Here is a 21,573-nt window from a genome sequence, read left to right as displayed (position 1 = left end):
ATGCTGTTGTTGCACATAAAATATTAATGTTTAGAACAGTGCAAATACAAACACCATTAGAAACTTGTAGTTCAGCATCACACACCATGATATGGGTTAAAATGAGACCCCATTTCTCTCCAAAATGGTGCCAGTTTTAGCATTTTGCAGTAAAGAAATAAAAATAACTAAACTTGATAATTTGTTACAATTTTAACATAAATGCACATTGTTCTAGAAGGATGGCAAATTCATGCCATATCCACAACTGAACAGAACAAAAAGTGTTGAACTTGAAAATTGTTCATGCGCGAGTGCACTTGTTAATTGAAGGAACATTGTATAAAATAGATTTTTTTTAAATGTTATTAATGAGCTGCAGTTTTATTACATCACGCGCTGGCACAGATGCAGTAACAAAGAAAGGTGCAGATTGGTCCTCAATTGTATTTCCAACACACTTTTTCACAGCGCGCATCACGCGCTCAAACTCATCAAAAGTCAACAAGTTCAACAAGCAACAAAGACTTATCCAAGTGACCGCTGCAGAACGCATGCGAGAGAGAGACGAGGCAGCGCAGATCGCACGTCTCATAAGTGAGTGTAAATTTACAGAATTTACCGGCACTTGCGGGAGTTAACACTGTACGCAATACCCACAACCTCACACCAAATTTCAGGCCGTGTAGATAGGCTTATATACAAATAATTTAGTAAGCAGAAATCCGAAATTCACCTTAACATATTAAGTTAGAGGAAGATGCGACTGAATTGATGCTTGAAGAATGCGCTTCCAGCAGCCATGATAAACAGTTGACGGTTAAAGTTTTCTATGCACAATTTCATTTGACGAAAGTCACGAGGTCTATTACTATCTATCCAATCACGTTGATAGATAAAAATAAAATTAAAATAAGCATGTAACGACCACAAACGGAGGAAAATAGCGGAGTAAAAGTACCGATACATCACTTAAAATGTACTCAAGTAAAAGTAAAAGTACACCATTTTTAAACTACTCAAAAAAGTACAATTACTGATAAAAAACTGTAACGTGAGTATTTGTAATTCGCTACTTCAAACCCCTGGCAACAACTGAGCATAATGCAATACTGAAAACTAAGGTTGCGGGAGGGAGAAAACTTTTTGTCTCTTTAAGTGATGAAAAACTGGATGATATTTGGAAATATGCAAAATCCATTTAGTTATGTAATCGTGCCAGAGCTTAAATGATTGTAGGGTGTATAGATCTGCATTAAATAATTCCACTCTATACCTTAAGAGTAAAACACAAACCTGTACCATCACCCAATGTCTTTCCTTTTTTTTTTTGGAGTGAACTGTCTATTTAAAGGTGACCTATTATGCCCCTTTTTACAAGATTTAAAATACATCTCTGATGTCCCCAGAGTGTGTATGGGAAGTATTAACTCAAAATACCGCACAGATCATTTTTTATAGCTTGTTGAAATTGCCACTTTTAGGTTATGAGCCAATACGCACCGTTTTTGTGTTTGTACCTTTAAATGCAAATGAGCTGCTCTTCTTTTCAGAAGAGGGCGGAGCTTCAAGATGTCATGCTCCAGTATACCGCCAACAACAAAACAGGACAATCTCACGCAATCTGATTGTACTGTGCAGTAAATGCGCTTATGAATTACACATATGGGAGCATGCCGCAATAACAAAAGCGACATAGCTGGTCTCATGGTGCCTTCGCATGCTATCACATTATGAGCTCAACAAATTCAAGCGGTCGACTTTACATTGCTTCCATGTGCAATTTTTAACTACCACATTCTTATTTACGATCATTCTGGTAGCACGTAAAGGCAGCATCAGTGAAAACAAACAGAGACAATGGTAGCTTTAGCAACATTAGCCTTACAGAGAGCCAAGAAGCTCTTTTGAAAAACAAAATATGACGCGTGATGCTTACTTTGACTGGACGTTCGCGCACAAAGCGTTGGTATTGATCCCTCTTTCAGAATCAACCTTTGCACAACTCCAGCGCTGAACTGACCCTCATTTGTGAGGCAGTCAGGCGTAAAATGATTAGCACAAACATATAGGACTTTTCCTTCGAAAATAAAATTCAACCACCGTGTCCTCAGTGATCTATACACTCATATGTTCGTTGGTGCATCCCAACACACAACACATGTAATGCCTCTTTGGCACTGACATTGTATCTCCAGCAGCTACAGCGAGAAAACAGTAATGGCGGACTGCTGCTTCTCACTCAGGGCTGTGTCTATGCTAATAGGGCAGAGATTGTCACAAATGGGTGGGACTTTCCCTGGTATGATGTCATTATAGGGAGAAATCTGAAACCGCTCGTTTGGAGAGACTGTTTATGATTTATTGGAATTATAAAAAAATGAGCGAGTGGATTTTTACCATTATAGGCTGGTTGTTTTCACACACTGGGGCCGCACAACTGTGTTCAAACACCTTATAAAAGTGCATAATAGGTCACCTTCAAACTGCACAAAAACATCATATTATCCAGCATCCAATGATGGTTTATTTTAGGGATGTCCCGCTCAGTTTTTTGCGCCCCTGATCTGATCCGAGTCATTGAATATTGAGTATCTGCCGATACCGAGTCCCGATCCGATACTTGTGTGAAAATATGAGGTATTGTCCAGTTTAAAACCACCACAGAAGTTTACCTGAGGTAAAGACCACACTCAGAAACTAAACAACTAACAGAGTTTTGGAGTTCTGCCTTAAATGTGGCTGTGCAATTGAATTAATGGTAATTTAATTGCTGTGTAATTTAATAACAAAATAAATGTAACTGTAATCTGTTACAAAGAGGGTTACATCTGAGTATTTTCACACACCCACATACAGATTTAATTGAATTATTTCCCGAATTGCAGTGACTGCTCTAAAATATGAGACTCCAATGTTTCAGGAGTTGAGGACACATGCTTATTTGATAACTGTTTTATTTCCTATTTAGGTTTATGTATATGCTTTATTTTTTTTAAGATGAACTGTTTTTCCAAGGCGTTGTTTCCTGTCATAGCTATGCAAAGATTTGATTTCAAAAACAGTATCATAGCAATTAAACTATATATTATGATTTTAAATCTGTATTTAACCTCAAAAAGTAAAAAGAGGTGCTGAAGTCTGATTTTGTGGTGGCTGTGCTTTAAAATTGAATTTTAATATATATTTAATATATATTAAATATTTATTTAAATTATAATAATTAATTCAGGTGATGAAGGATTTTGAAGTGATCAGTGTTGAGTGCGACTGTAAGGTTAGCCCCAAATGTTTGAAAATGATTAACAGTTGAAAATATTCGCTAGAAATTTAGAAAATGATCAAATGTAATCAGTTACATTACTTTAATAAAGTAATTGAAATAGTTACACTACTTATTATATTTTAAACAGGGTAGCTTGTCATCTGTATTCTATTACATTTCCAAAGTAACTTTCCCAACAATGATCTGTTGTTAATTGTTTCTTTTTGTATTTGACTTTTTTAGGATGTTTCACATGTGTTACAAGAGAAACTTAAACATGGAGAAACAATGAAAGAAGAGTTTGAGAAAACAGTTCAACACATCAAGGTGAGCACTAATTCTTCTGACGTAATTACAAATTGATTAAAACAGCCAAATTGGTTTGTCTGACATAATTACATGTTCATTTATTGAGTGCAACACACAGAAATATTGGATAGAATGGTGAAACGTAATGGTAAAATGTATTTATTTACATGCATAATAATTATATAAATTGTAAACAGTTCTTTGCTGTTCAGATATTATATTTTTTTCTAGTCTGGAATTAAAACCCTCATATAGTTGGTAAAGCGTCAGGTCAGTTTATCCTGTGATGCCACCACTTTAGATGGTTTCTGTCGGGATTCTTGACACTTGGGTTGAAGCTCTTTATAGAAATGTCTGGCAAGGTGGAGGGATGATCTCTCTTTATTCTGGGTACAAAAATAGAGATTTTCAAACATAATTATAAAGACATGTCATGTATCCGTGTACTGAAGTATTTTAACATCAGATGTCCGATGACAAATCTTCTTTAATATTTTAATTCACTATCCAGGGTCAAATAAGGCAGACAAAGAGTTAACAAACATGAGACTCAAACAGGCAGTATAATAAAGAAGCAGAAACTCCACCCTCTTACAGCACTTACCAGGAAGTGACTGTCTTAATATTTCTCCTTTCTGTCATACTGACTGTCGACAAAAATATAAAGGAATTAGTGATCAGTAGAGAAAGAAGAGAAATACTTTCAAGAAGGATTTTTGAAGAAGTTTGTTTCTAAACCGACAGCAGATATTTGTGATTCTCGTAGTTTTTCATTTTTACAACATTCAGAAAGTGAAAGTAAAGTTTAGATCACTGGAGCTCAAAGAGTGAAAATGGATTCACTATCTGCAGAAGATTTTTCTTGTCCCGTGTGTATTGAAATCTTCAAGGATCCTGTTGTTTTATCATGTAGTCACAGTGTCTGTAAAGAGTGTCTTCAACAGTTCTGGAGAACCAAGGATACTCAGGAGTGTCCTGTCTGCAGGAGAAGATCCTCAAGAGATGATCCTCCATGTAATCGTGTTTTAAAAAACGTGTGTGAGTCGCTCCTGAAGGAGAGAAAAGAGAAGGGTTCATCAGAGTTTGAGGAGCTCTGCAGTTTACACAGCGAGAAACTCAAACTCTTCTGTCTGGAGGACAAACAGCCGGTGTGTTTAGTGTGCAGAGATTCACAGAAACACGTCAATCATACATTCAGACCCATCAGTGAAGTTGTTCCATCATACAAAGTAAGATGGATTTAAATCTGAGGATATAAACTTATATAAGTTGTATATCATATACATATTTCTTTACACCATTTTGCATTTGTGTACTATGTACGCAAACATATTACAGAAATCTCTGGTGTCTTACAGATTTTCATTTTAATTTCAGGAGGAGCTCAATACAGCACTGAAGTCCCTACAAGAGAAACTTACACACAACGAAAAAATGAAAGGAGAGTTTGAGAAAACAGTTCAACACATCAAGGTGAGGAGTCTTGGCATTTTTGCAAATTTGATTAGAACAGCTGGATTGGGTTGCCTGACATAATTGCATGTTCATGTATTGATTGAAATAAACACACACAGTTGTTTGCATAAAATGGTGACCAAGCACAAGTCTCTGTTAGCTAGCTGCTTCATCAGAGGGGTGGAACTTACATACAAGCTGCAATCCCATTGGCTGGCACTCACCTGTCACCTTTCGCATTTTGATGTCAACAAATTAGTTTGGGTGAACTGAGGCAATGTCATTAATATTCATGATCCCATTACACTCAGCTTTTGACAATAGCCTATACATATTACCTAATGTGAGCAAAAAGAGAAGTCCATCCATCCATTCTCCACACCACTTGTCCTATTGCTTGTCCCACAGCTAGTCCATCCCAGCGTCTCGGGCCAAGGCAGAGAAAAACCCTTGACAGATGACTAGTCTATCACAAGGCTAACACACATGAACAAAAAGAGAAATTATTTTTGACTACTGTAAGTTCACATTGTTAAACTGATGAAAATATTTTACTTCATTTTTTAATAGTTAATTTTCATTTAAAGTATTTGTTAGTCTTCACAGAAACATTTAATGAATGTCTCAAGCACCACCAGCATATTATTGTTTTCTTATTAAAAAGACATTTGAAACTGCTTAATTTTGTGAAGAGATTTCATGTCTGCAGAATAAGTCATGATTTTGAGACGACTGAAGTGAATGTGATTTGATTTCAGTCTCAAGCTGATCACACAGAGCATCAGATTAAACAGCAGTTTGAGAAGCTTCATCAGTTTCTCAGAGATGAAGAAGAAGCTACAATCACGGCACTGAGGGAGGAAGAGGAGCAGAAGAAGCAGATGATGGAGGAGAAGCTGGAGAAGATCAACAGTCTCATCTCAGCTGTTTCATACTCAATCAAAGACATGGAGGAGATGATGAAAGCCAGTGACGTCTGCTTTCTGAAGGTCTGATTTCAGATCATTGAGTGATTGATTGATTGATTGATTATTTATTGAGTTGTTGATGATCAATGGTGTGTTTGTTCTGCAGAAGTTTCCAGTCTCAATGGAAAGGTGAGTGATCTGCTGCTGTCTCTGCTCTCTCTGCTTCTGATCCAAAGCAACTGAAGTTCTGATCCTGAATGTTCTTCCAGAGTCCAGATCTCATCACAGCCGGATCCACAGACGCCTTCTGGAGCTTTGATTGATGTGCCGCGTTACTTGGGCAACCTGCCCTTCAAAGTCTGGAAGAAGATGCAGAACACCGTCCAGAACAGTGAGTCTGGAGAAGATCTGAGCTGTCACTACTCATTCATTTCTATGGTATCTGCAAACAGTGATTGACAATCGTAAAACCATGAAGGAGATTCAATAGCATCAGGATATGTTGTGATTGGCTTATAAGACACACATGATCCAAGTTGATGGTTACACTTTCTCTAATGTTATAGTTGAGGAGGTTGGTATCTCCTCATATAATAAGAAAATCTCTGGTTTGTCTGACTGAAAATGAACAGGGTGTAGCGAATCAGCTCATGGGGAAACATGAATAATTAATCATAACTAGTTATAATTAATTATAAATATTTAGATCCGCTGTAGATATTTAGCTGACCTCTCAGGGTCAACTGTCTGTCAATTCTAAGAATGTTAATTTCCTGGTTAAGGGAAATAACTTTCTTACTGTACAATCCTACAAAGAGCTTGTAGCATAAATCTGCATGATTAAGTGACTCCAGTTATGAGCAAACAATGAACAACATCGAGTGTGATACAAGTAAGACTTTATTAACTACATAAACACTTAAACTAGTCTAACATACTACATAAACACTTAAACTGGTCCAACATACACACACACACACATACAGTTGGTATAGGAAAGGGTTAATGCTTAACGCAATAGAGAGAAGAGAAAATAAGAATATGAAGTTATGGAACCATTTGCATATTCAGCAGATCTACAGCCTGAAGGAGACATCAGATTCTTAGTTCAAACACACCTTTGTAAAAAGGTGCAAATGATACCTAATGTATCAATTAATAAGACTAAGTTTGAATACTTGCACGTCTCGTCTGTCTGAAAGAAAGGCTTGATGCAGTCTGAAGGTCCCAGTTGATCTTTGCTGAAGTTGGTTGATGAAAAAGAACCAGTTTGAGTCAGAGAATCTTATTGAATGGAAAAGTCAAGACCGAAGCCTGGCACGTACTTAGATGACCTGAAGGATATGTGTGTTCATTCAAAGAAAGGTCTTCCTATGAATTAATTAGTAGAAAAGTCAATTTCTACTGTGCATTTGCCTCTTGCTATGGAACATGCAGTAATTTTCCCTGCTCACATTCCATTAGGTCGTAAATGGCTGGTGTCAGGGTTGCCATGGTAACCAGGGGGGGCCTGGTGTCATTGCAGACATCCTGGCATCCAGTTTATTGGGTGAGGGGACTGTTGTTAATCTAATGAATAACTGATTTGTTAAATCAAATGAAAAATTGTGTGTTTGATTGGTCCAGACGCTAGAAGGGAGATCCTCTGAGTTTCAGTGTGTGTGTGTGTGTGTGTGTGTGTGTGTGTGTGTGTGTGTGTGTGTGTGTGACTGATGGTGTGAAAAGTTTAAAATGCATAATATTCGTTATTGTACTTGAAAATCATGTTTAAGTCATAATTCTCAGTTATTTGTGAATTAAATCAGCTGTAAAAGGGCAAGCTGTTTAAAGCCATCGTGCAAGAATCCAGTGTGTCCAAAGTGCTGGAATGTGGACATGGTTTATGCATTTCCTCCTGTAGGGATATGCTACTTTAGATAAAAACTAGCTTTTAAATAATATTAAAATAACGCCAATTAATGCCCATGCATCTTTCCTGTTGCCATAGCAGTTTCAAGTTAAATAAAACAAAGATGTTTGCATAGATATCTTCCTATATTTCAATGTATTTCATATTTCCCCAATTTATTTTAAAGGGATCCTGAACTGGCTTTTTTTATTATTATTTTATACTGTTGTCTGACGTCTGCTTATGACGTCCGCGTGGTTTTTACGTTCAAAAACATCAAAATCAATAAGTAATAGGCTATTTTCTAACCTGGTTTTGAGGCTGGCTCGAGAAACGCTCGGGGGCGTGCTGCATTGAAGACTTGGAAGTAAATACCCACTGATATGATTGGATAACAGTTTTGCATAGTAAACACCTCCGGTTACTGTCGTAACCTCGTTTCCCTGAGAGACGGGAAAGAGACATTGCGTCAGGTATCTGACACGATGGGGGACTCCCTTCCTTCCTTAACCTACCTGAAATCGTATTGCACAACGCCAACTTCACAACATGAAGTTGCACTTCACACTGGCCAATGCTAGCCAAGACGGTGAAAAGGGGCGGAGCCACGCCGTTATATAATGCACCATCTTGGTAGCATAAACTCAGAATCTTCCGACTGAACTACCAGCACAGCAGATCTGAGCAGTGAACACGGCCGTGTACGCAATGTCTCATTCTTGTCTCTCAGGGAACCGAGGTTATGACAGTAACCGGAGACTCTCCCTTTTGAAGACGGTTCACTTCGACATTGCGTCAGGAATCTGATGCTATGGGGACTTTACAGAACAAAGCTGTGAGAACAGGGAAGAGAAAGCTCAGCCTCGGCAGAGCTAACAGTGCGCTACACACCAAACACTCCCCAACCAATCACAGACGACCCCTTGACAGGCCCCCAGGTGATTGGATATATATTCTCACCAGGAGAACCAATCAGATCACTTAGAACCCAAACTCAGCCGTTTTGTTGAGAGAACTCTTATGCCAATGTACTAAAGTTAGGACGTTATAGAGCACAGCAATATGCATGTATATAAGCATGTAAATGCAAAATATAATAATGCAGACACAGGATGTGAGCGCCGTGGCCAGGCACAACGATAACAGTATATACACTCAGCAAGCAGCCATAGCCGGTACTAGTGCATAAACACAAGAAGTCATAAACAAGCCGGTGCACAACGCGAGGACAGAGACGGACTGCCATCTTGTGTCTCGCTAATCCTTAAGCAGTAATACAGTGAGAGGGCGAAGCGCACAATAACAATATGTGTCACAAAGCTCACTCCAGTGGTACTAAGTGAGCACCGCTGTCTGGGTATGGTGGTTGCCCCGCCCCCGAATTCCAACTATACAACCTAGTCAAAACCACATAGAGTCTAGCGGCTAGAAGCCACATATGGAAACACTGGTTGAGCTCACAGACAAGACCTGTGAGGCCAAGGAGCACATGTCCAAATTGTAAAATCTGGAGAAGGTATTCAGCAAAGACCATCCAGCCGCCATACAAATGTCTTTGATAGAATCGCCCTTAGTCCAAGCCCACGAAGAGGTGACCACTTTCATAGAATGAACTCTAACGCCAATGGGACATTCTATTTCCTGGCTAGAATAAGCCAACGCAATCGCATTGACTACCCAATGTCATAGCCGCTGCTTAGAAAGAGGCTGCCCTTTAGTTCCGCCTGCAAAGCACACAAACAGCTGCTCAGATTGACAAAACTGAGCCGTGCGGTCAACATAAGCATGCAAAGCTCATACAGGACATAGGACATAATGAGGGCTATGGAGTGAAAACAGAAAGCGTCACCACTTGCACTCTGAACGGCGTCGAGAGTGACTTGGGCATGTAGCCCAATCTTGGCTTGAGTGTGACATTACAATCACCTGGTCCAAACTGCATGCAAGCAGCATTCACAGATAGCGCTTGTAAGTCCCACACGTGCTTGACCGAAGATTGACTGAAGCCTGAAGCAACTCAAAGGGCGGCAGAGCCAGTGCCCCCAGCACCAGAGCCAGATCCTAGGATGGCACAGTGGGAGGGTGAGAGGGTCTCAGCCGTCTCACACCTCTCAAAAATCTGATCACCAAATCGTGTTTACCAACCGAGTGCCCATTGATAGTAGTGTGAGAGGCTGAGATAGCTGCAACATAAACCTTAAGGCATACTGCCGCTGTTGCAGAAAGCCCAGAATGTCAGACACGGGACAGTTCTCCGGGTTGCAGCCATTTGATTCACACCATTTAACAAAGACTGCCCATTTAAGAGCATACAATCGTCTCGTAGAAGGGGTTCGTGCCTCCATAATCGTGTCCATCATGCGGCGAGACAGGAGGTCCTGTCTCAGCAGGATCTGCGACGGGGAAACCGTCAGTATCTCCAGCAGGTCAGGGAACCATGGTCTGTTTGGCCAGTATGGAGCGATTAGAATCACCAGCGCCCTCTCCTCTTTGATTTTGTGCAAAACTTGTGGTAAAATCTTCAGCGGGGGGAACGCATACAGATGGGCTTTCAGCCACGGCATTGTGAGTGCGTCCCCGCTCCCAGGGGAGAGCGTGACAGAGAAAAGAACAGTGGGCAATGCGTGTTCTCCTCTGTCACAAACAGATCCACTTCTGCCTTCCCGAACAGGTCCTAGATCAGTCTCACTGATCCGGGGTTCAACCTCCATTCTCCGTGAAGAATCCCATTCCTCGATAGCATATCTGTGCCGCTCTTCAGGCAACCTGGGACATGCGCTGCACGAATGGAGAGCAGATGGTGATTGGCCCACAGCAACACTCGTGCCGTCTGTTCGCAGAGGGCTTTCAAGCGTACCCCGCCGTGGCGGTTTATGTACGATACGACCAATGTATTGTTTGGGCGAATCAGCATATGATGCCTCCGTACCTGCATGAGGAAGCTCCGGAGGGCTAAAAAGGCTGCTTTCAGCTCAAGGCGATTAATGTGCCACATCCTCTCCGACTCCGTCCAGGAGCCCGAGGCCGGTATGCCGTCGCAATGCGCTCCCCAGCCCGTCATCGACACGTCCGTCATGACCAGTCCCATCTGGACACCACGCCGGTACAAGTTGGGGGCTCGCCATGGTTTCAGCGCACTCAGGCACCTGTGAGTGACCACCACATGAGCGTGGGAACCACCGCGGTGGAGATTTGACACTCAACGCAGAGGCAAGAGCATTACCGGTTGCACGGGAAGGCTGTGGGCCCGAGTCTATTAACCCACCGAACATAGAGTGTGTGGAACCGTTATAACTGGATGAGGAAAGGAATGCTCTTTTTGTGAGGGTGTCACAGACTTTATTACATTCTGAACAGACACAACAGAGACATTCTCGTGGTCGCCTGCAACCGCCAAGGAGACCTTGTGAGAACATTTCGGTCGCTTTACGGCGGGCCCGCTGCTAGGCATTCTCCTTCTCCGAATAATCCCTTCAGGAACGAGACCTATGATCAATGGAGGGGGGCGCCCAGGACAGCCGTGTTTCTTCTTGGGACTGTGACGCAAGTCCTCTGTCATGTGGTTTTGGCACGAACAAGAAGGCTCCTGATCTGGCGTCGATGCAGCGGGAGCTGGGGGGCATGCTTCACTGGGCGGCAGGAAGCAGATGTTGACCTACTTCATGCTGAGGGTTGCGGCGCTTTAGCACGGTGTTGCAGGAAGAGACTCAATGCTTTGGAGCGTTTCTGAGCTTCTGAAAAGCACTCCGCGATGGCCTCCACGGCATCTCCAAAGAGGCCGGAGGGAGACAAAGGCACAATGAACAGAGCCTTCCTGTCCACGTCCTTTAGCTCTGTCAGCATCAGCCACAGATGCCGGTGGAGCACCACCATGTAACCCATGCTTCGTCCGATCGCCTGGGCCGTCTTTTTAGTGGCTTTTAAGGCGAAGTCCGTCACCTCACGCAGATCCTTAAACGCCTCAGGATCCGTCTACCCCTCGTCCAGGGATTTCAGGAGCTGTGCCTGAAAAACCTGTAGCACTGCCATCGTATGAAGCGCTGAAATCATCTCTGTCGAGGCAGCGTATGCTTGATCCGCGATGTGGGCGGTCAGATGGTCGGCCTCCGCTTTCAGAGAGGCCGACAAGGGGCAGAGGTAGGTGGCGACAGACTCCTCGATGGGCCGAATGCGCATATAACCATGTGCCTTTTATTGAAAATATGTGATCCACCAGTGCCTTCTCCGAATAATCCCTTCAGGAACGAGACCTATGATCAATGGAGGGGGGCGCCCAGGACAGCCGTCCTTCTTCTTGGGACTGTGACGCAAGTCCTCTGTCATGCGGTTTTGGCACGAACAGAAGGCTCCTGATCTGGCGTCGATGCAGCGGGAGCTGGGGGGGCATGCTTCGCTGGGCGGCAGGAAGCAGACGTTGTCCTACTTAGTGCTGAGGGTTGCGGCGCTTTAGCATGGTGTTGCAGGAAGAGACTCATTGCTTTGGAGCGTTTCTGAGCTTCTGAAAAGTGCTCCGCGATGGCCTCCACGGCATCTCCAAAGAGGCCGGAGGGAGACAAAGGCACATTGAACAGAGCCTTCCTGTCCACGTCCTTTAGCTCTGTCAGCATCAGCCACAGATGCCGGTGGAGCACCACCATGTAACCCATGCTTCGTCCGATCGCCTGGGCCGTCTTTTTAGTGGCTTTTAAGGCGAAGTCCGTCGCCGCATGCAGATCCTTAAACGCCTCAGGATCCGTCTCCCCCTCGTCCAGGGATTTCAGGAGCTGTGCCTGAAAAACCTGTAGCACTGCCATCGTATGAAGCGCTGAAATCGTCTCTGTCGAGGCAGCGTATGCTTGATCCGCGATGTGGGCGGTCAGATGGTCGGCCTCCGCTTTCAGAGAGGCCGACGAGGGGCAGAGGTAGGTGGCGACAGACTCCTCGATGGGCGGAATGCGCATATAACCTTGTGCCTTTTATTGAAAATATGTGATCCACCAGCGTGGGTGCGAGCCGACTGGGGTGCAGCTCACGCCTCAGCAATTTCCTCGTGCAGATCGGGAAGGAATGGGACTCGCTTCCTCGGCACAGCAGCTCGGTGGCCCGAGGAAAGGAACCAAGAATCCAGCTTACTCTTAACAGGTTTCTTTAAGAGTACTGCTGAGTACCTACTGCTGCTTCCGCATGGGCGAGACCCAGGCACAGGATGCAGTACTCGTGGGTGTCCGGAGCCTTGATGGGTCCCGAACACAGCAATAACTCGACATGCTGGAACATCAAGAGGGAAATTCGTCTTCTTGCGTCTTCTCCACAACTGTCTTGAAGTAGGATGCTTGAAAGATGAAGATTCTGAGTTTATGCCACCAAGACGGCGGATTATATAGTGGCGAGACTCTGCCCCTTTTCACCATCTTGGCTGGCATTGGCCAGTGTGAAGTGCAACTTCCTGGCGTTGTGCAGTAACATTTCAGGTAGGTTAAGGAAGGGAGGGAGTCCCCCGTCGCGTCAGCCGAAGTGAACCATCTTCGAAAGGGAACTAACTTTCTGTGTGTTTGTTTGACAAGCAATGTCCTTCGTAATTGGAGCCTTCTGTGACTTTGGTTAGACACATACACATAATCAGGACATATCAAATTATCTCTAACAAAGCAATAGTGACACATAATACAAGTTTTGTACAAAGCATTGCTTTTTAATCTCAGTCTCTCTGCAAATCCAGCATCGACCTGTGTCTTGTTTACAAAGGAATCCTCAGTGACATAAAGTTCAACCACGCATTCCTAATATTTGAATCCGAAGGAAGGTTATGCAGCGACTGTGTTCTTCCACAACCAGGCACTGCACAATATTTTATGATCTTTAACGGCATTTTTATTGCGTGGTTGCTCAATCCGGTTTAGCGCCACTTATGTTATTTCCCTACTGTGTCATGCGTGAATCAGTGGGGAATCAGTGGGCGGGGCTACAGAATTAGGTTTTGATATTCTTCTGTGGAGGCGGTGTTTAACCCATCTATGACGTGGTGTTCGCTGGACCTGGTGTCAGCTTTTGTTTCAGTAACAAGGATGTTTTCAGTTCTGAATCTTACAGGATATTATTTTAGTACAAGTGACGTGACATGTGGCCAAGTATGGTGACCCATACTCGGAATTAGTGCTCTGCATTTATCCCATCCAAAGTGGGATAAATTGCTGCGGCGCCCGGGGAGAGCAGTTGGGGGTTCGGTGCCTTGCTCAAGGGCACCTCAGTCGTGGTATTGAAGGTGGGAAGAGAGCACTGTGCACATTCACTCCCTACAATCCCTGCCGGTACGAGACTCGAACCCGCAACCTTGGGTTACGAGTCCGACTCTCTAACCATTAGGCCACGACTTCCCCCATGTACAATGTGCAATGATCTCTTATATGTCAAAAGCTCAAGTAAAAGCTGATTTCTCAATGCATGACCCCTTTAAAAAACACAAATATATATATAATGTTGCCATATAAACTGTATAACTTATACTATATGAACATATAACTTGTTTGTCCACAGTTTGAAAGTACCAGGACAGTTTAAATTACTGAATTACTGACTAAATAATAATGAAGAAAAACAAAAGCACAACCTGTGTTTATATGGGTAAGAGGTTAAATGTTCTTATTAAATATTGATTCTTGAGTAAATGTGACTTCAAGCATCAAGTTAAGCACTGGAAAAGCATATCTCAAGCACTCTGTCAGTACCTTACGCAGTAACCGATGTTGTGAGAAACCGGGTCCTTCAGGACGACAAGCTATCCTGCTTGTTCAAATAACTTTTAAAGGGTACACGCAGACATGTTAAAGGAACACGCCACTATTTTTTGAAAATAGGCTCATTTTCCAACTCCCCTAGAGTTAAACAGTTGAGTTTTACCGTTTTCTAATCCATTCAGCCGATCTCTGGGTCTGGCGGTAGCACTTTTAGCTGCAGCTTAGCATAGATCATTGAATCTGATTAGACCGTTAGCATCTCGCTCAAAAATTACCAAAGAGTTTCGATATTTTTCCTATTTAAAACTTGACTCTTCTGTAGTTACATCGTGTATTAAGACCGACGGAAAATGAAAAGTTGCAATTTTCTAGGCTGATAGGGGAGTTGGAAAATGAGCCTATTTTCAAAAATAGTGGCGTGTTCCTTTAAGACCTAATATAATGAACATGAACAAATGTTGCTGAAGATACACAGAATGTTTACAGTTTTTCATCTATAGCACAAGTCAAAACAGGTCTACCTGTTATATTGTTAACTATGAATTACACCTGAAGTGCACACATCCAACAGGCCAAGAGCTCATTGTGGGTGCACAACCACAAAAAGTTCATTTTAGGTTCAAAATGTTATCTGTGGTGAGAACATAAATATTTTTCTACTTTTGGAGCTGTGGTGTGCCAACTTTGATCTTCTTTTATATTGTTAACTATCCCATAGTATCAGTTACTCTTGACATAAGACAGACATGCTGAATCACATATTCAACACTCAAAACTCAGTGGTTGATGTAATGCAACATTAAATAATAAAAAAAAAAAAATAATAATAATTAAAAAATAGTGTGTAACTAATAACAGCACTGACAGTGATCGATAGGACGAGTGCCATAATTCATAATAATCTGTGTTTGGTTCACTCTTGATCATTATATGAACATCAGAACAAAAGTGGCTGTTGTTTGTGTCTCATCAGCTCCGGTGATTCTGGATCCAAACACGGCTCATCCACTTCTCATCCTGTCTGATGATCTGACCAGTGTGAGCTGGAGTGACAACAAACAACCAGTTCCTGATAATCCAGAGAGATTTGACATCTATCGCTTTGTTCTGGGTTCAGAGGGTTTTAACTCAGGAACACACTGCTGGGATGTGGAGGTTAAAGAGAGTCTATGCTGGCATCTTGGAGTAACTACAGCATCAAACCAGAGGAAGGGAGATGATTGCTTTGATACTGGTCTCTGGAGTGTGCAGCACGGACTGGCTGATTATTTTGGTTTTCCTGTCAAACAGAATCTTCAGAGGGTGAGAGTTGATCTGGACTATGACAGAGGAACGGTGTCATTCTCTGATTCTGTAACTAACACACGTCTACACACATACACAACCACCTTCACTGACACTGTCTTTCCATTCTTCTATAGTTTTGCCCCTCTGAGGATCTTACCGTTCGATAGTCAGTAAATGTTACACCTGTAGGTCTGGATCTTCCTGCTTTCATCATGTTTCCGATATTTAATCCATATCACACGAGTAAGAGTGCTGTTGATCTGAATATCAGTAGTCTACAGCTTTGATTGGGCTGCAGCTGATCACATGACTGATATCAGCACTACAGACACACTGTCAGTGCAAACTATAATGTTCACATTGCTTTGGTTTCTTTGTCATTGTTTTCACCTTGAACACATGGTAGACATACTACTTCCGTCTTGAGCTTTACTCTTTCACTAACTGTTTATGAACGTACAGATGCATCTTAAATGCCTGTAAGAGCTATACTCTATTGTGCTTATGGGTAAATTCAAAAGTTTATAATTTTATGATATCTTAAATTTTTTATTTCAATCATGACAACGCTCAAAATAGTTTAGTATGCTCATGGATATAACAACGTTAATGTATTTGTTCTTGGTGGAATAGATATGTTACGCTGCTGATTACTGCTACTTCTGTTATTGTTGCTGCAAGTATAAATAAGTGATAATTAAATTAGAACAGAGAGAATATGTATTATGCAAATAGAAAAAAGCTTCAACCAACACCATCACTCACAGAAATCAGATCAAAATGTCAAGAAACAAGTTTATATGAACATTACTTGACATGTATTTATATATCATCATAGTGTTTGCTGTAATACTGTATATATATATACAGTTGTGCTCAAAATTATTCATAATTATTCATATTATTTAGTGTTTTTGTGTTGTCAAATATAGCTTTTAACTATATATATTTGACTATCCAGCGTTCCTGTTGGATAGTCAGGTAATGCTTGTTCAATCCTGTAATATAATAGCAGCTATTAGTAAAATGACCTATGGCATTCTCTCTTTTGTGTGGTTCTTTATACCAAGTTCCCACATGTTATTTGATGCTATAAAAACAGGGTGTGGCGTCACGATTGTGTGCTTGTGACTGGATCTGCAGGAGTTTGGGTAAGACTTTGATACAGCGGCTCCAGCTCATGATCATTACTGCACAGACTCGGGCTCCAAATAAATCACTACTGTGCAGACTTGGGCTCCAAATGACGTCACTGGCGTAAGATGACAGCCACCATAGCTGGGTTATTTTAGCCTCACTTTTCTAGCAGAAGAAAGTGCAGACACGTTTTCCATATTTTTTTTTTACAGTCTATGGTCCCAGATCTGAAAAATGCCAAATCTCATTGCCCTTTACGCACACTAAATCTACACTATCTCTAATACAGCTTTAGAGTGTTATTTTAGGCTAAGCATAGCCCTGAAATTCACAGATGTTGAGGAAAACTTTGCAGTGTAAGTCATTAATACAGGAAATACGTCATGTAAGTTGTCAAGTGCAAAGACCGTAACTACTGAGACAGACATTGTGCAACAGGCCTCAAAAACTCTACCCAAATACAACACTTACCAGGAAGAGACTGACTTATTTCTCCTCTCTGTCATACCAACTCTCTTCTTTCTTGACAAAAGCAAAAACATTAATAAAAAGAATCGGCATTCAATAAAGATTGAAGAGAAAAACTTTCAAAATGGATTTTTGAGAAGTTTGTTTTTAAACAGAAAGCAGATCTTTGTGATTCTTGTTTTTAATTTCTGCGACATCATTCAGAAAGTGAAAGTAAAGTTTAGATCGCTGGAGCTCGAACAGCGAAAATGGCTTCACTATCGGAAGATGATTTTTTTTGTCCTGTGTGCTGTGAAATCTTCAAGGATCCTGTTGTTTTATCATGTAGTCACAGTGTCTGTAAAGAGTGTCTTCAACAGTTCTGGAGAACCAAGGAAACTCAGGAGTGTCCTGTCTGCAGGAGAAGATCCTCAAATGATCATCCTCCATGTAATCTTGCATTAAAAAACTTGTGCGAGTCGCTCCCGAAGAAGAGAAAAGAGAGCCATTCATCAGAGTCTGAGGAGCTCTGCAGTTTACACAGCGAGAAACTCAAGCTCTTCTGTCTGGAGGACAAACAGCCGGTGTGTTTAGTGTGCAGAGATTCACAGAAACACGTCAATCACACATTCAGACCCATCGGTGAAGTTGTTCCATCATACAAGGTAAGACAGACCTATGTGGATTAAAACTTAAATCATAAGTTGTATATTAACAATGTATAAATTTCTCAGTAGGCTACCATTTTGCTCATTCTTTGCAGCTATTACATTAATGAACATATTAAAGAAATCTCTGGTTTCTTATATTCACTTTAAATTCCAGGAGGAGCTCAATACAGCACTGAGGTCTTTGCAAGAGAAACTTAAACACAAAGAAACAATTAAAGGAGAGTTTGAGAAAACAGTTCAACACATCAAGGTGAGCACTGATTCCTGACATTATTCACAAATTTGTTTAGAACAGCTGAATTGTTTGGCAGGAGGAGAATCTTCCATATGACGGCGCGTTGTTCAGTCTGAGTGTAGATCCAGTGTGCTGTGTTTGTAGAAGTCTAGCATTCCAATCAGCATTGGCGCCTCTAAGGCCTCCATTCTTGTAAAACTCCGCCTCCACTTGTTCGTGGGAGGATCACTTTGAACTTGAAAAGGACAAAACTCACAAGCAAGCATGGAGACAACATACTCAACCATGTTTTATTTCCCTTGTAAATTAGATCAATTTTGTGTTCACGCAGCAGGTCGTCCAAGTGTTTAACTCACTGTATCTCAGTTGGACTAACGTGCCTTAACCTTTAACCATCTGCACTTTCAGTGAATCATTTTAGGCGAACACATACAACATGTTTAATATTCATGAGCCCAACAGTTGACAATATGCATAAATCTTAATGAAGATGTGAGCTGAGAGAAGTCGTCATTGACTATTGAAAGTTAAAAGATGACAATAATTTAAAATTGAAGTAACTTTTAGTTTTCATCTCAATGCACAATGTTTTTAATACTTTTTCACAGAAACACTAAATTAATGACAATGTCTCAAGCATCAGCAGCTCATAACTGTATTTAATTTATGCATTCATTCATATGTGTGAATTTGTTCTTTACATATACAGTATATATATATATATATATGTATATATATATGTGTGTGTGTGTGTGTGTGTGTGTGTGTGTGTGTGTGTGTGTGCATACTTCATTCAGTGGGTATGCTTACAAATGCTATCACATATAAATTTATCTCATTAATAGCTATTTAAAACGATGGTTTTGTGACAAAAAAAATTCTAATGCTTATTTTTCCCCTACAGAGACAGAACATCTACTACAGTACTAGTGCTTCAGAAAGTTAAAATTGTAGTTAACTAACCCACATTTATCTACTCGCTCTTCATGCTGCTCCAGAATAAGTTGCATCTTTTAGATGATTGAAGTGAATGTGATTTGATTTCAGTCTCAAGCTGATCACACAGAGCATCAGATTAAACAGCAGTTTGAGAAGCTTCATCAGTTTCTCAGAGATGAAGAAGAAGCTACAATCACTGCACTGAGGGAGGAAGAGGAGCAGAAGAAGCAGATGATGAAGGAGAAGCTGGAGAAGATCAACAGACACATTTCAGCTCTTTCACACTCAATAAAAGACTCAGAGGAGATGATGAAAGACAGTGACATCTGCTTTCTGAAGGTCTGATTTCAGATCATTGATTGATTGATTGATTGAGTTGTTGATGATAAACTGTGTGTTTGTTCTGCAGAAGTTTCCAGTCTCAATGGAAAGGTGAGTGATCTGCTGCTGTCTCTGCTCTCTCTGCTTCTGATCCAAAGCCACTGCAGTTCTGATCCTGAATGTTCTTCCAGAGTCCAGATCTCATCACAGCCGGATCCACAGATGTCTTCTGGAGCTTTGATTGATGTGCCGCGTTACTTGGGCAACCTGCCCTTCAGAGTCTGGAAGAAGATGCAGGACATCGTCCAGAACAGTGAGTCTGGAGAAGATCTGAGCTCTTACACACACACTGGAAATGATGCAAGGGGGAAGATTTACAGATGCTTGATATGTTTCTTCAATAGGAGAAGTGTTGTTAATACATAATAATCTGTGTTTGGTTCACTCTTCATCATTATATGAACATCAGAATAAAAGCAGCTGTTGATTGTGTCTCTTCAGCTCCTGTGATTCTGGATCCAAACACTGCAAATCCAGATCTCATCCTGTCTGACGATCTGACCAGTGTGAGATACAGTGAGGAAAAACAGCCCCTTCCTGATAATCCAGAGAGATTTGATGAGTGTCTTTGTGTCCTGGCTTCAGAGGGTTTTAACTCAGGAACACACTGCTGGGATGTGGAGGTTAAGGAGAGCTCACACTGGAGTGTTGGAGTAACTGCAGCATCAAACCAGAGGAAGGGAGATGAATACTTTAGCACTGATGTCTGGAGTGTGCGGTATGATCAGTATGGACTGTCTGAAAAATTTGGTTTTCCTGTTAAACAGAAGCTTGAGTGTGTGAGAGTTTGTCTGAACTGTGACAGAGGAACAGTGTCGTTCTCTGATCCTGTAACTAACACACATCTACACACATTCACAACCACCTTCACTGACACCGTCTTGCCATTGTTTCGTAATCTTGATGAAAAAACCTATCTGAGGATTTTACCAGTTAAAGACTAACAACAGAAAATCACTGTTGAATATGCTAATAAATCAATTACAAAGATAGATAAATATAAGATACAAGATAAGAATAAGATATAAAAATCTTACATATTTATTCTGTGGAATCAGAAACGTATGTAGTTAATAGTACAAACTGGCCAGTACAAACATAAATTGGATATTCAAATGGATAAATATGAATGTTCTCAGCCTGAATGAAGATTATAAAGGTCATTGATGAAAGACTGAGATACGACAGGTGATGAACATCTGAACAGCACATAGAGTGTTTTGTAGTCGTACATTCACCTTCATCATGATGTGGATCAGTTTATATATGCTGTGTGGAAACATTGTGAAAATTGTGGCTAACTCAAAAGCTGCATCAGTAAAAAAGGATAATGATCTTTAACTTATTTGATCCAACTTCTCTTATAAGACTAAATAATGAGAACACTCCTTCAGAGCTTCTTTTGAACTTTACAGCTTAGTTTGTTTGTTGTAACTTTTCCAGAGTATTACAAATAAAAATGTTTTATGCAAACAATAATATGCATTTGTGACACTTGTGAACACACATAGTGTAAACTTGTAGTTTATATAGAGTGTTAGCACTACCTAGTGGATATATTGGGTGAATTACAAGTGGCATTTTGGTGTACTTAAAAGACACTGAAGGACACTCAGAATCAGAATACATTTTATTAGTCAAGTGAGCACGACAGACTGTTGTGCAATTTGTTGTGGTACTGGGCATTCCAGTACTAAACATTAATACATTATATAGAATATTTACAAAAATGCAGTTTACGCAATTTACACAATTATAGGCCTATGCAAGTTGTTTACACACAGAGTACAGGCGCAGAGATTTTCTGTGCAGGTGTCCTTACATTTCATCCTACCCGTCAGATTGTCCTACCAGAGCTTACTGCACATGTGCACATACTGCGTAAATTTTCTCACATTGAACAACACATTATTACTGTATTTGCATTACTGTAAATATATAATATTACCATATATAATA

At 41.1% G+C, this 21,573-nt stretch overlaps 2 protein-coding genes across 3 annotated transcripts; both read left to right on the top strand.

The window, feature by feature from the left end:
- The first annotated feature begins 4,163 nt into the window (after window positions 1–4,163).
- Window positions 4,164–16,646, top strand: LOC107565150 (nuclear factor 7, brain-like). Of its 2 annotated transcripts, XM_016250366.1 has the most exons (7): window positions 4,491–4,567; window positions 4,636–4,782; window positions 4,931–5,026; window positions 5,767–5,997; window positions 6,083–6,105; window positions 6,186–6,307; window positions 15,491–16,646. In XM_016250366.1, the coding sequence occupies exons 1-7, from the start codon at window positions 4,556–4,558 to the stop codon at window positions 15,976–15,978; spliced, it is 1,119 nt and encodes a 372-aa protein (XP_016105852.1). In that variant the 5' UTR covers window positions 4,491–4,555; the 3' UTR covers window positions 15,979–16,646. The 2 variants fall into 2 exon arrangements, with proteins under 2 accessions (XP_016105851.1, XP_016105852.1); XM_016250365.1 differs by having other exon boundaries at window positions 4,164–4,782.
- Window positions 16,647–17,418: 772 nt separating this feature from the next.
- LOC107565149 (nuclear factor 7, brain-like) lies at window positions 17,419–21,053 on the top strand. Its single transcript, XM_016250362.1, has 6 exons — window positions 17,419–18,053; window positions 18,214–18,309; window positions 19,342–19,572; window positions 19,643–19,665; window positions 19,746–19,867; window positions 20,056–21,053. The coding sequence occupies exons 1-6, from the start codon at window positions 17,658–17,660 to the stop codon at window positions 20,556–20,558; spliced, it is 1,371 nt and encodes a 456-aa protein (XP_016105848.1). The 5' UTR covers window positions 17,419–17,657; the 3' UTR covers window positions 20,559–21,053.
- The last annotated feature ends 520 nt before the right edge of the window (window positions 21,054–21,573 follow it).

The sequence above is a fragment of the Sinocyclocheilus grahami genome, unplaced genomic scaffold, assembly GCF_001515645.1.
Source record: "Sinocyclocheilus grahami isolate Dianchi unplaced genomic scaffold, SAMN03320097.WGS_v1.1 scaffold984.1, whole genome shotgun sequence".
Lineage (NCBI taxonomy): Eukaryota > Metazoa > Chordata > Actinopteri > Cypriniformes > Cyprinidae > Sinocyclocheilus > Sinocyclocheilus grahami.
This window is presented reverse-complemented; position numbering and strand designations above follow the sequence as displayed.

What these genes read in the sequence shown, in the direction of transcription:
- LOC107565150 (XM_016250365.1), top strand. Translation starts at nt 4,387, where the DNA reads ATGGATTCACTATCTGCAGAAGATTTTTCTTGTCCCGTGTGTATTGAA. An exon ending in TTTCCAGTCTCAATGGAAAG is followed by an intron (nt 6,106 to 6,185) that starts GTGAGTGATCTG and finishes ATGTTCTTCCAG; the next exon opens with AGTCCAGATCTCATCACAGC. An exon ending in GCAGAACACCGTCCAGAACA is followed by an intron (nt 6,308 to 15,490) that starts GTGAGTCTGGAG and finishes GTGTCTCATCAG; the next exon opens with CTCCGGTGATTCTGGATCCA.
- LOC107565149 (XM_016250362.1), top strand. Translation starts at nt 17,658, where the DNA reads ATGGCTTCACTATCGGAAGATGATTTTTTTTGTCCTGTGTGCTGTGAA. An exon ending in GTGACATCTGCTTTCTGAAG is followed by an intron (nt 19,573 to 19,642) that starts GTCTGATTTCAG and finishes TTTGTTCTGCAG; the next exon opens with AAGTTTCCAGTCTCAATGGA. An exon ending in TTTCCAGTCTCAATGGAAAG is followed by an intron (nt 19,666 to 19,745) that starts GTGAGTGATCTG and finishes ATGTTCTTCCAG; the next exon opens with AGTCCAGATCTCATCACAGC.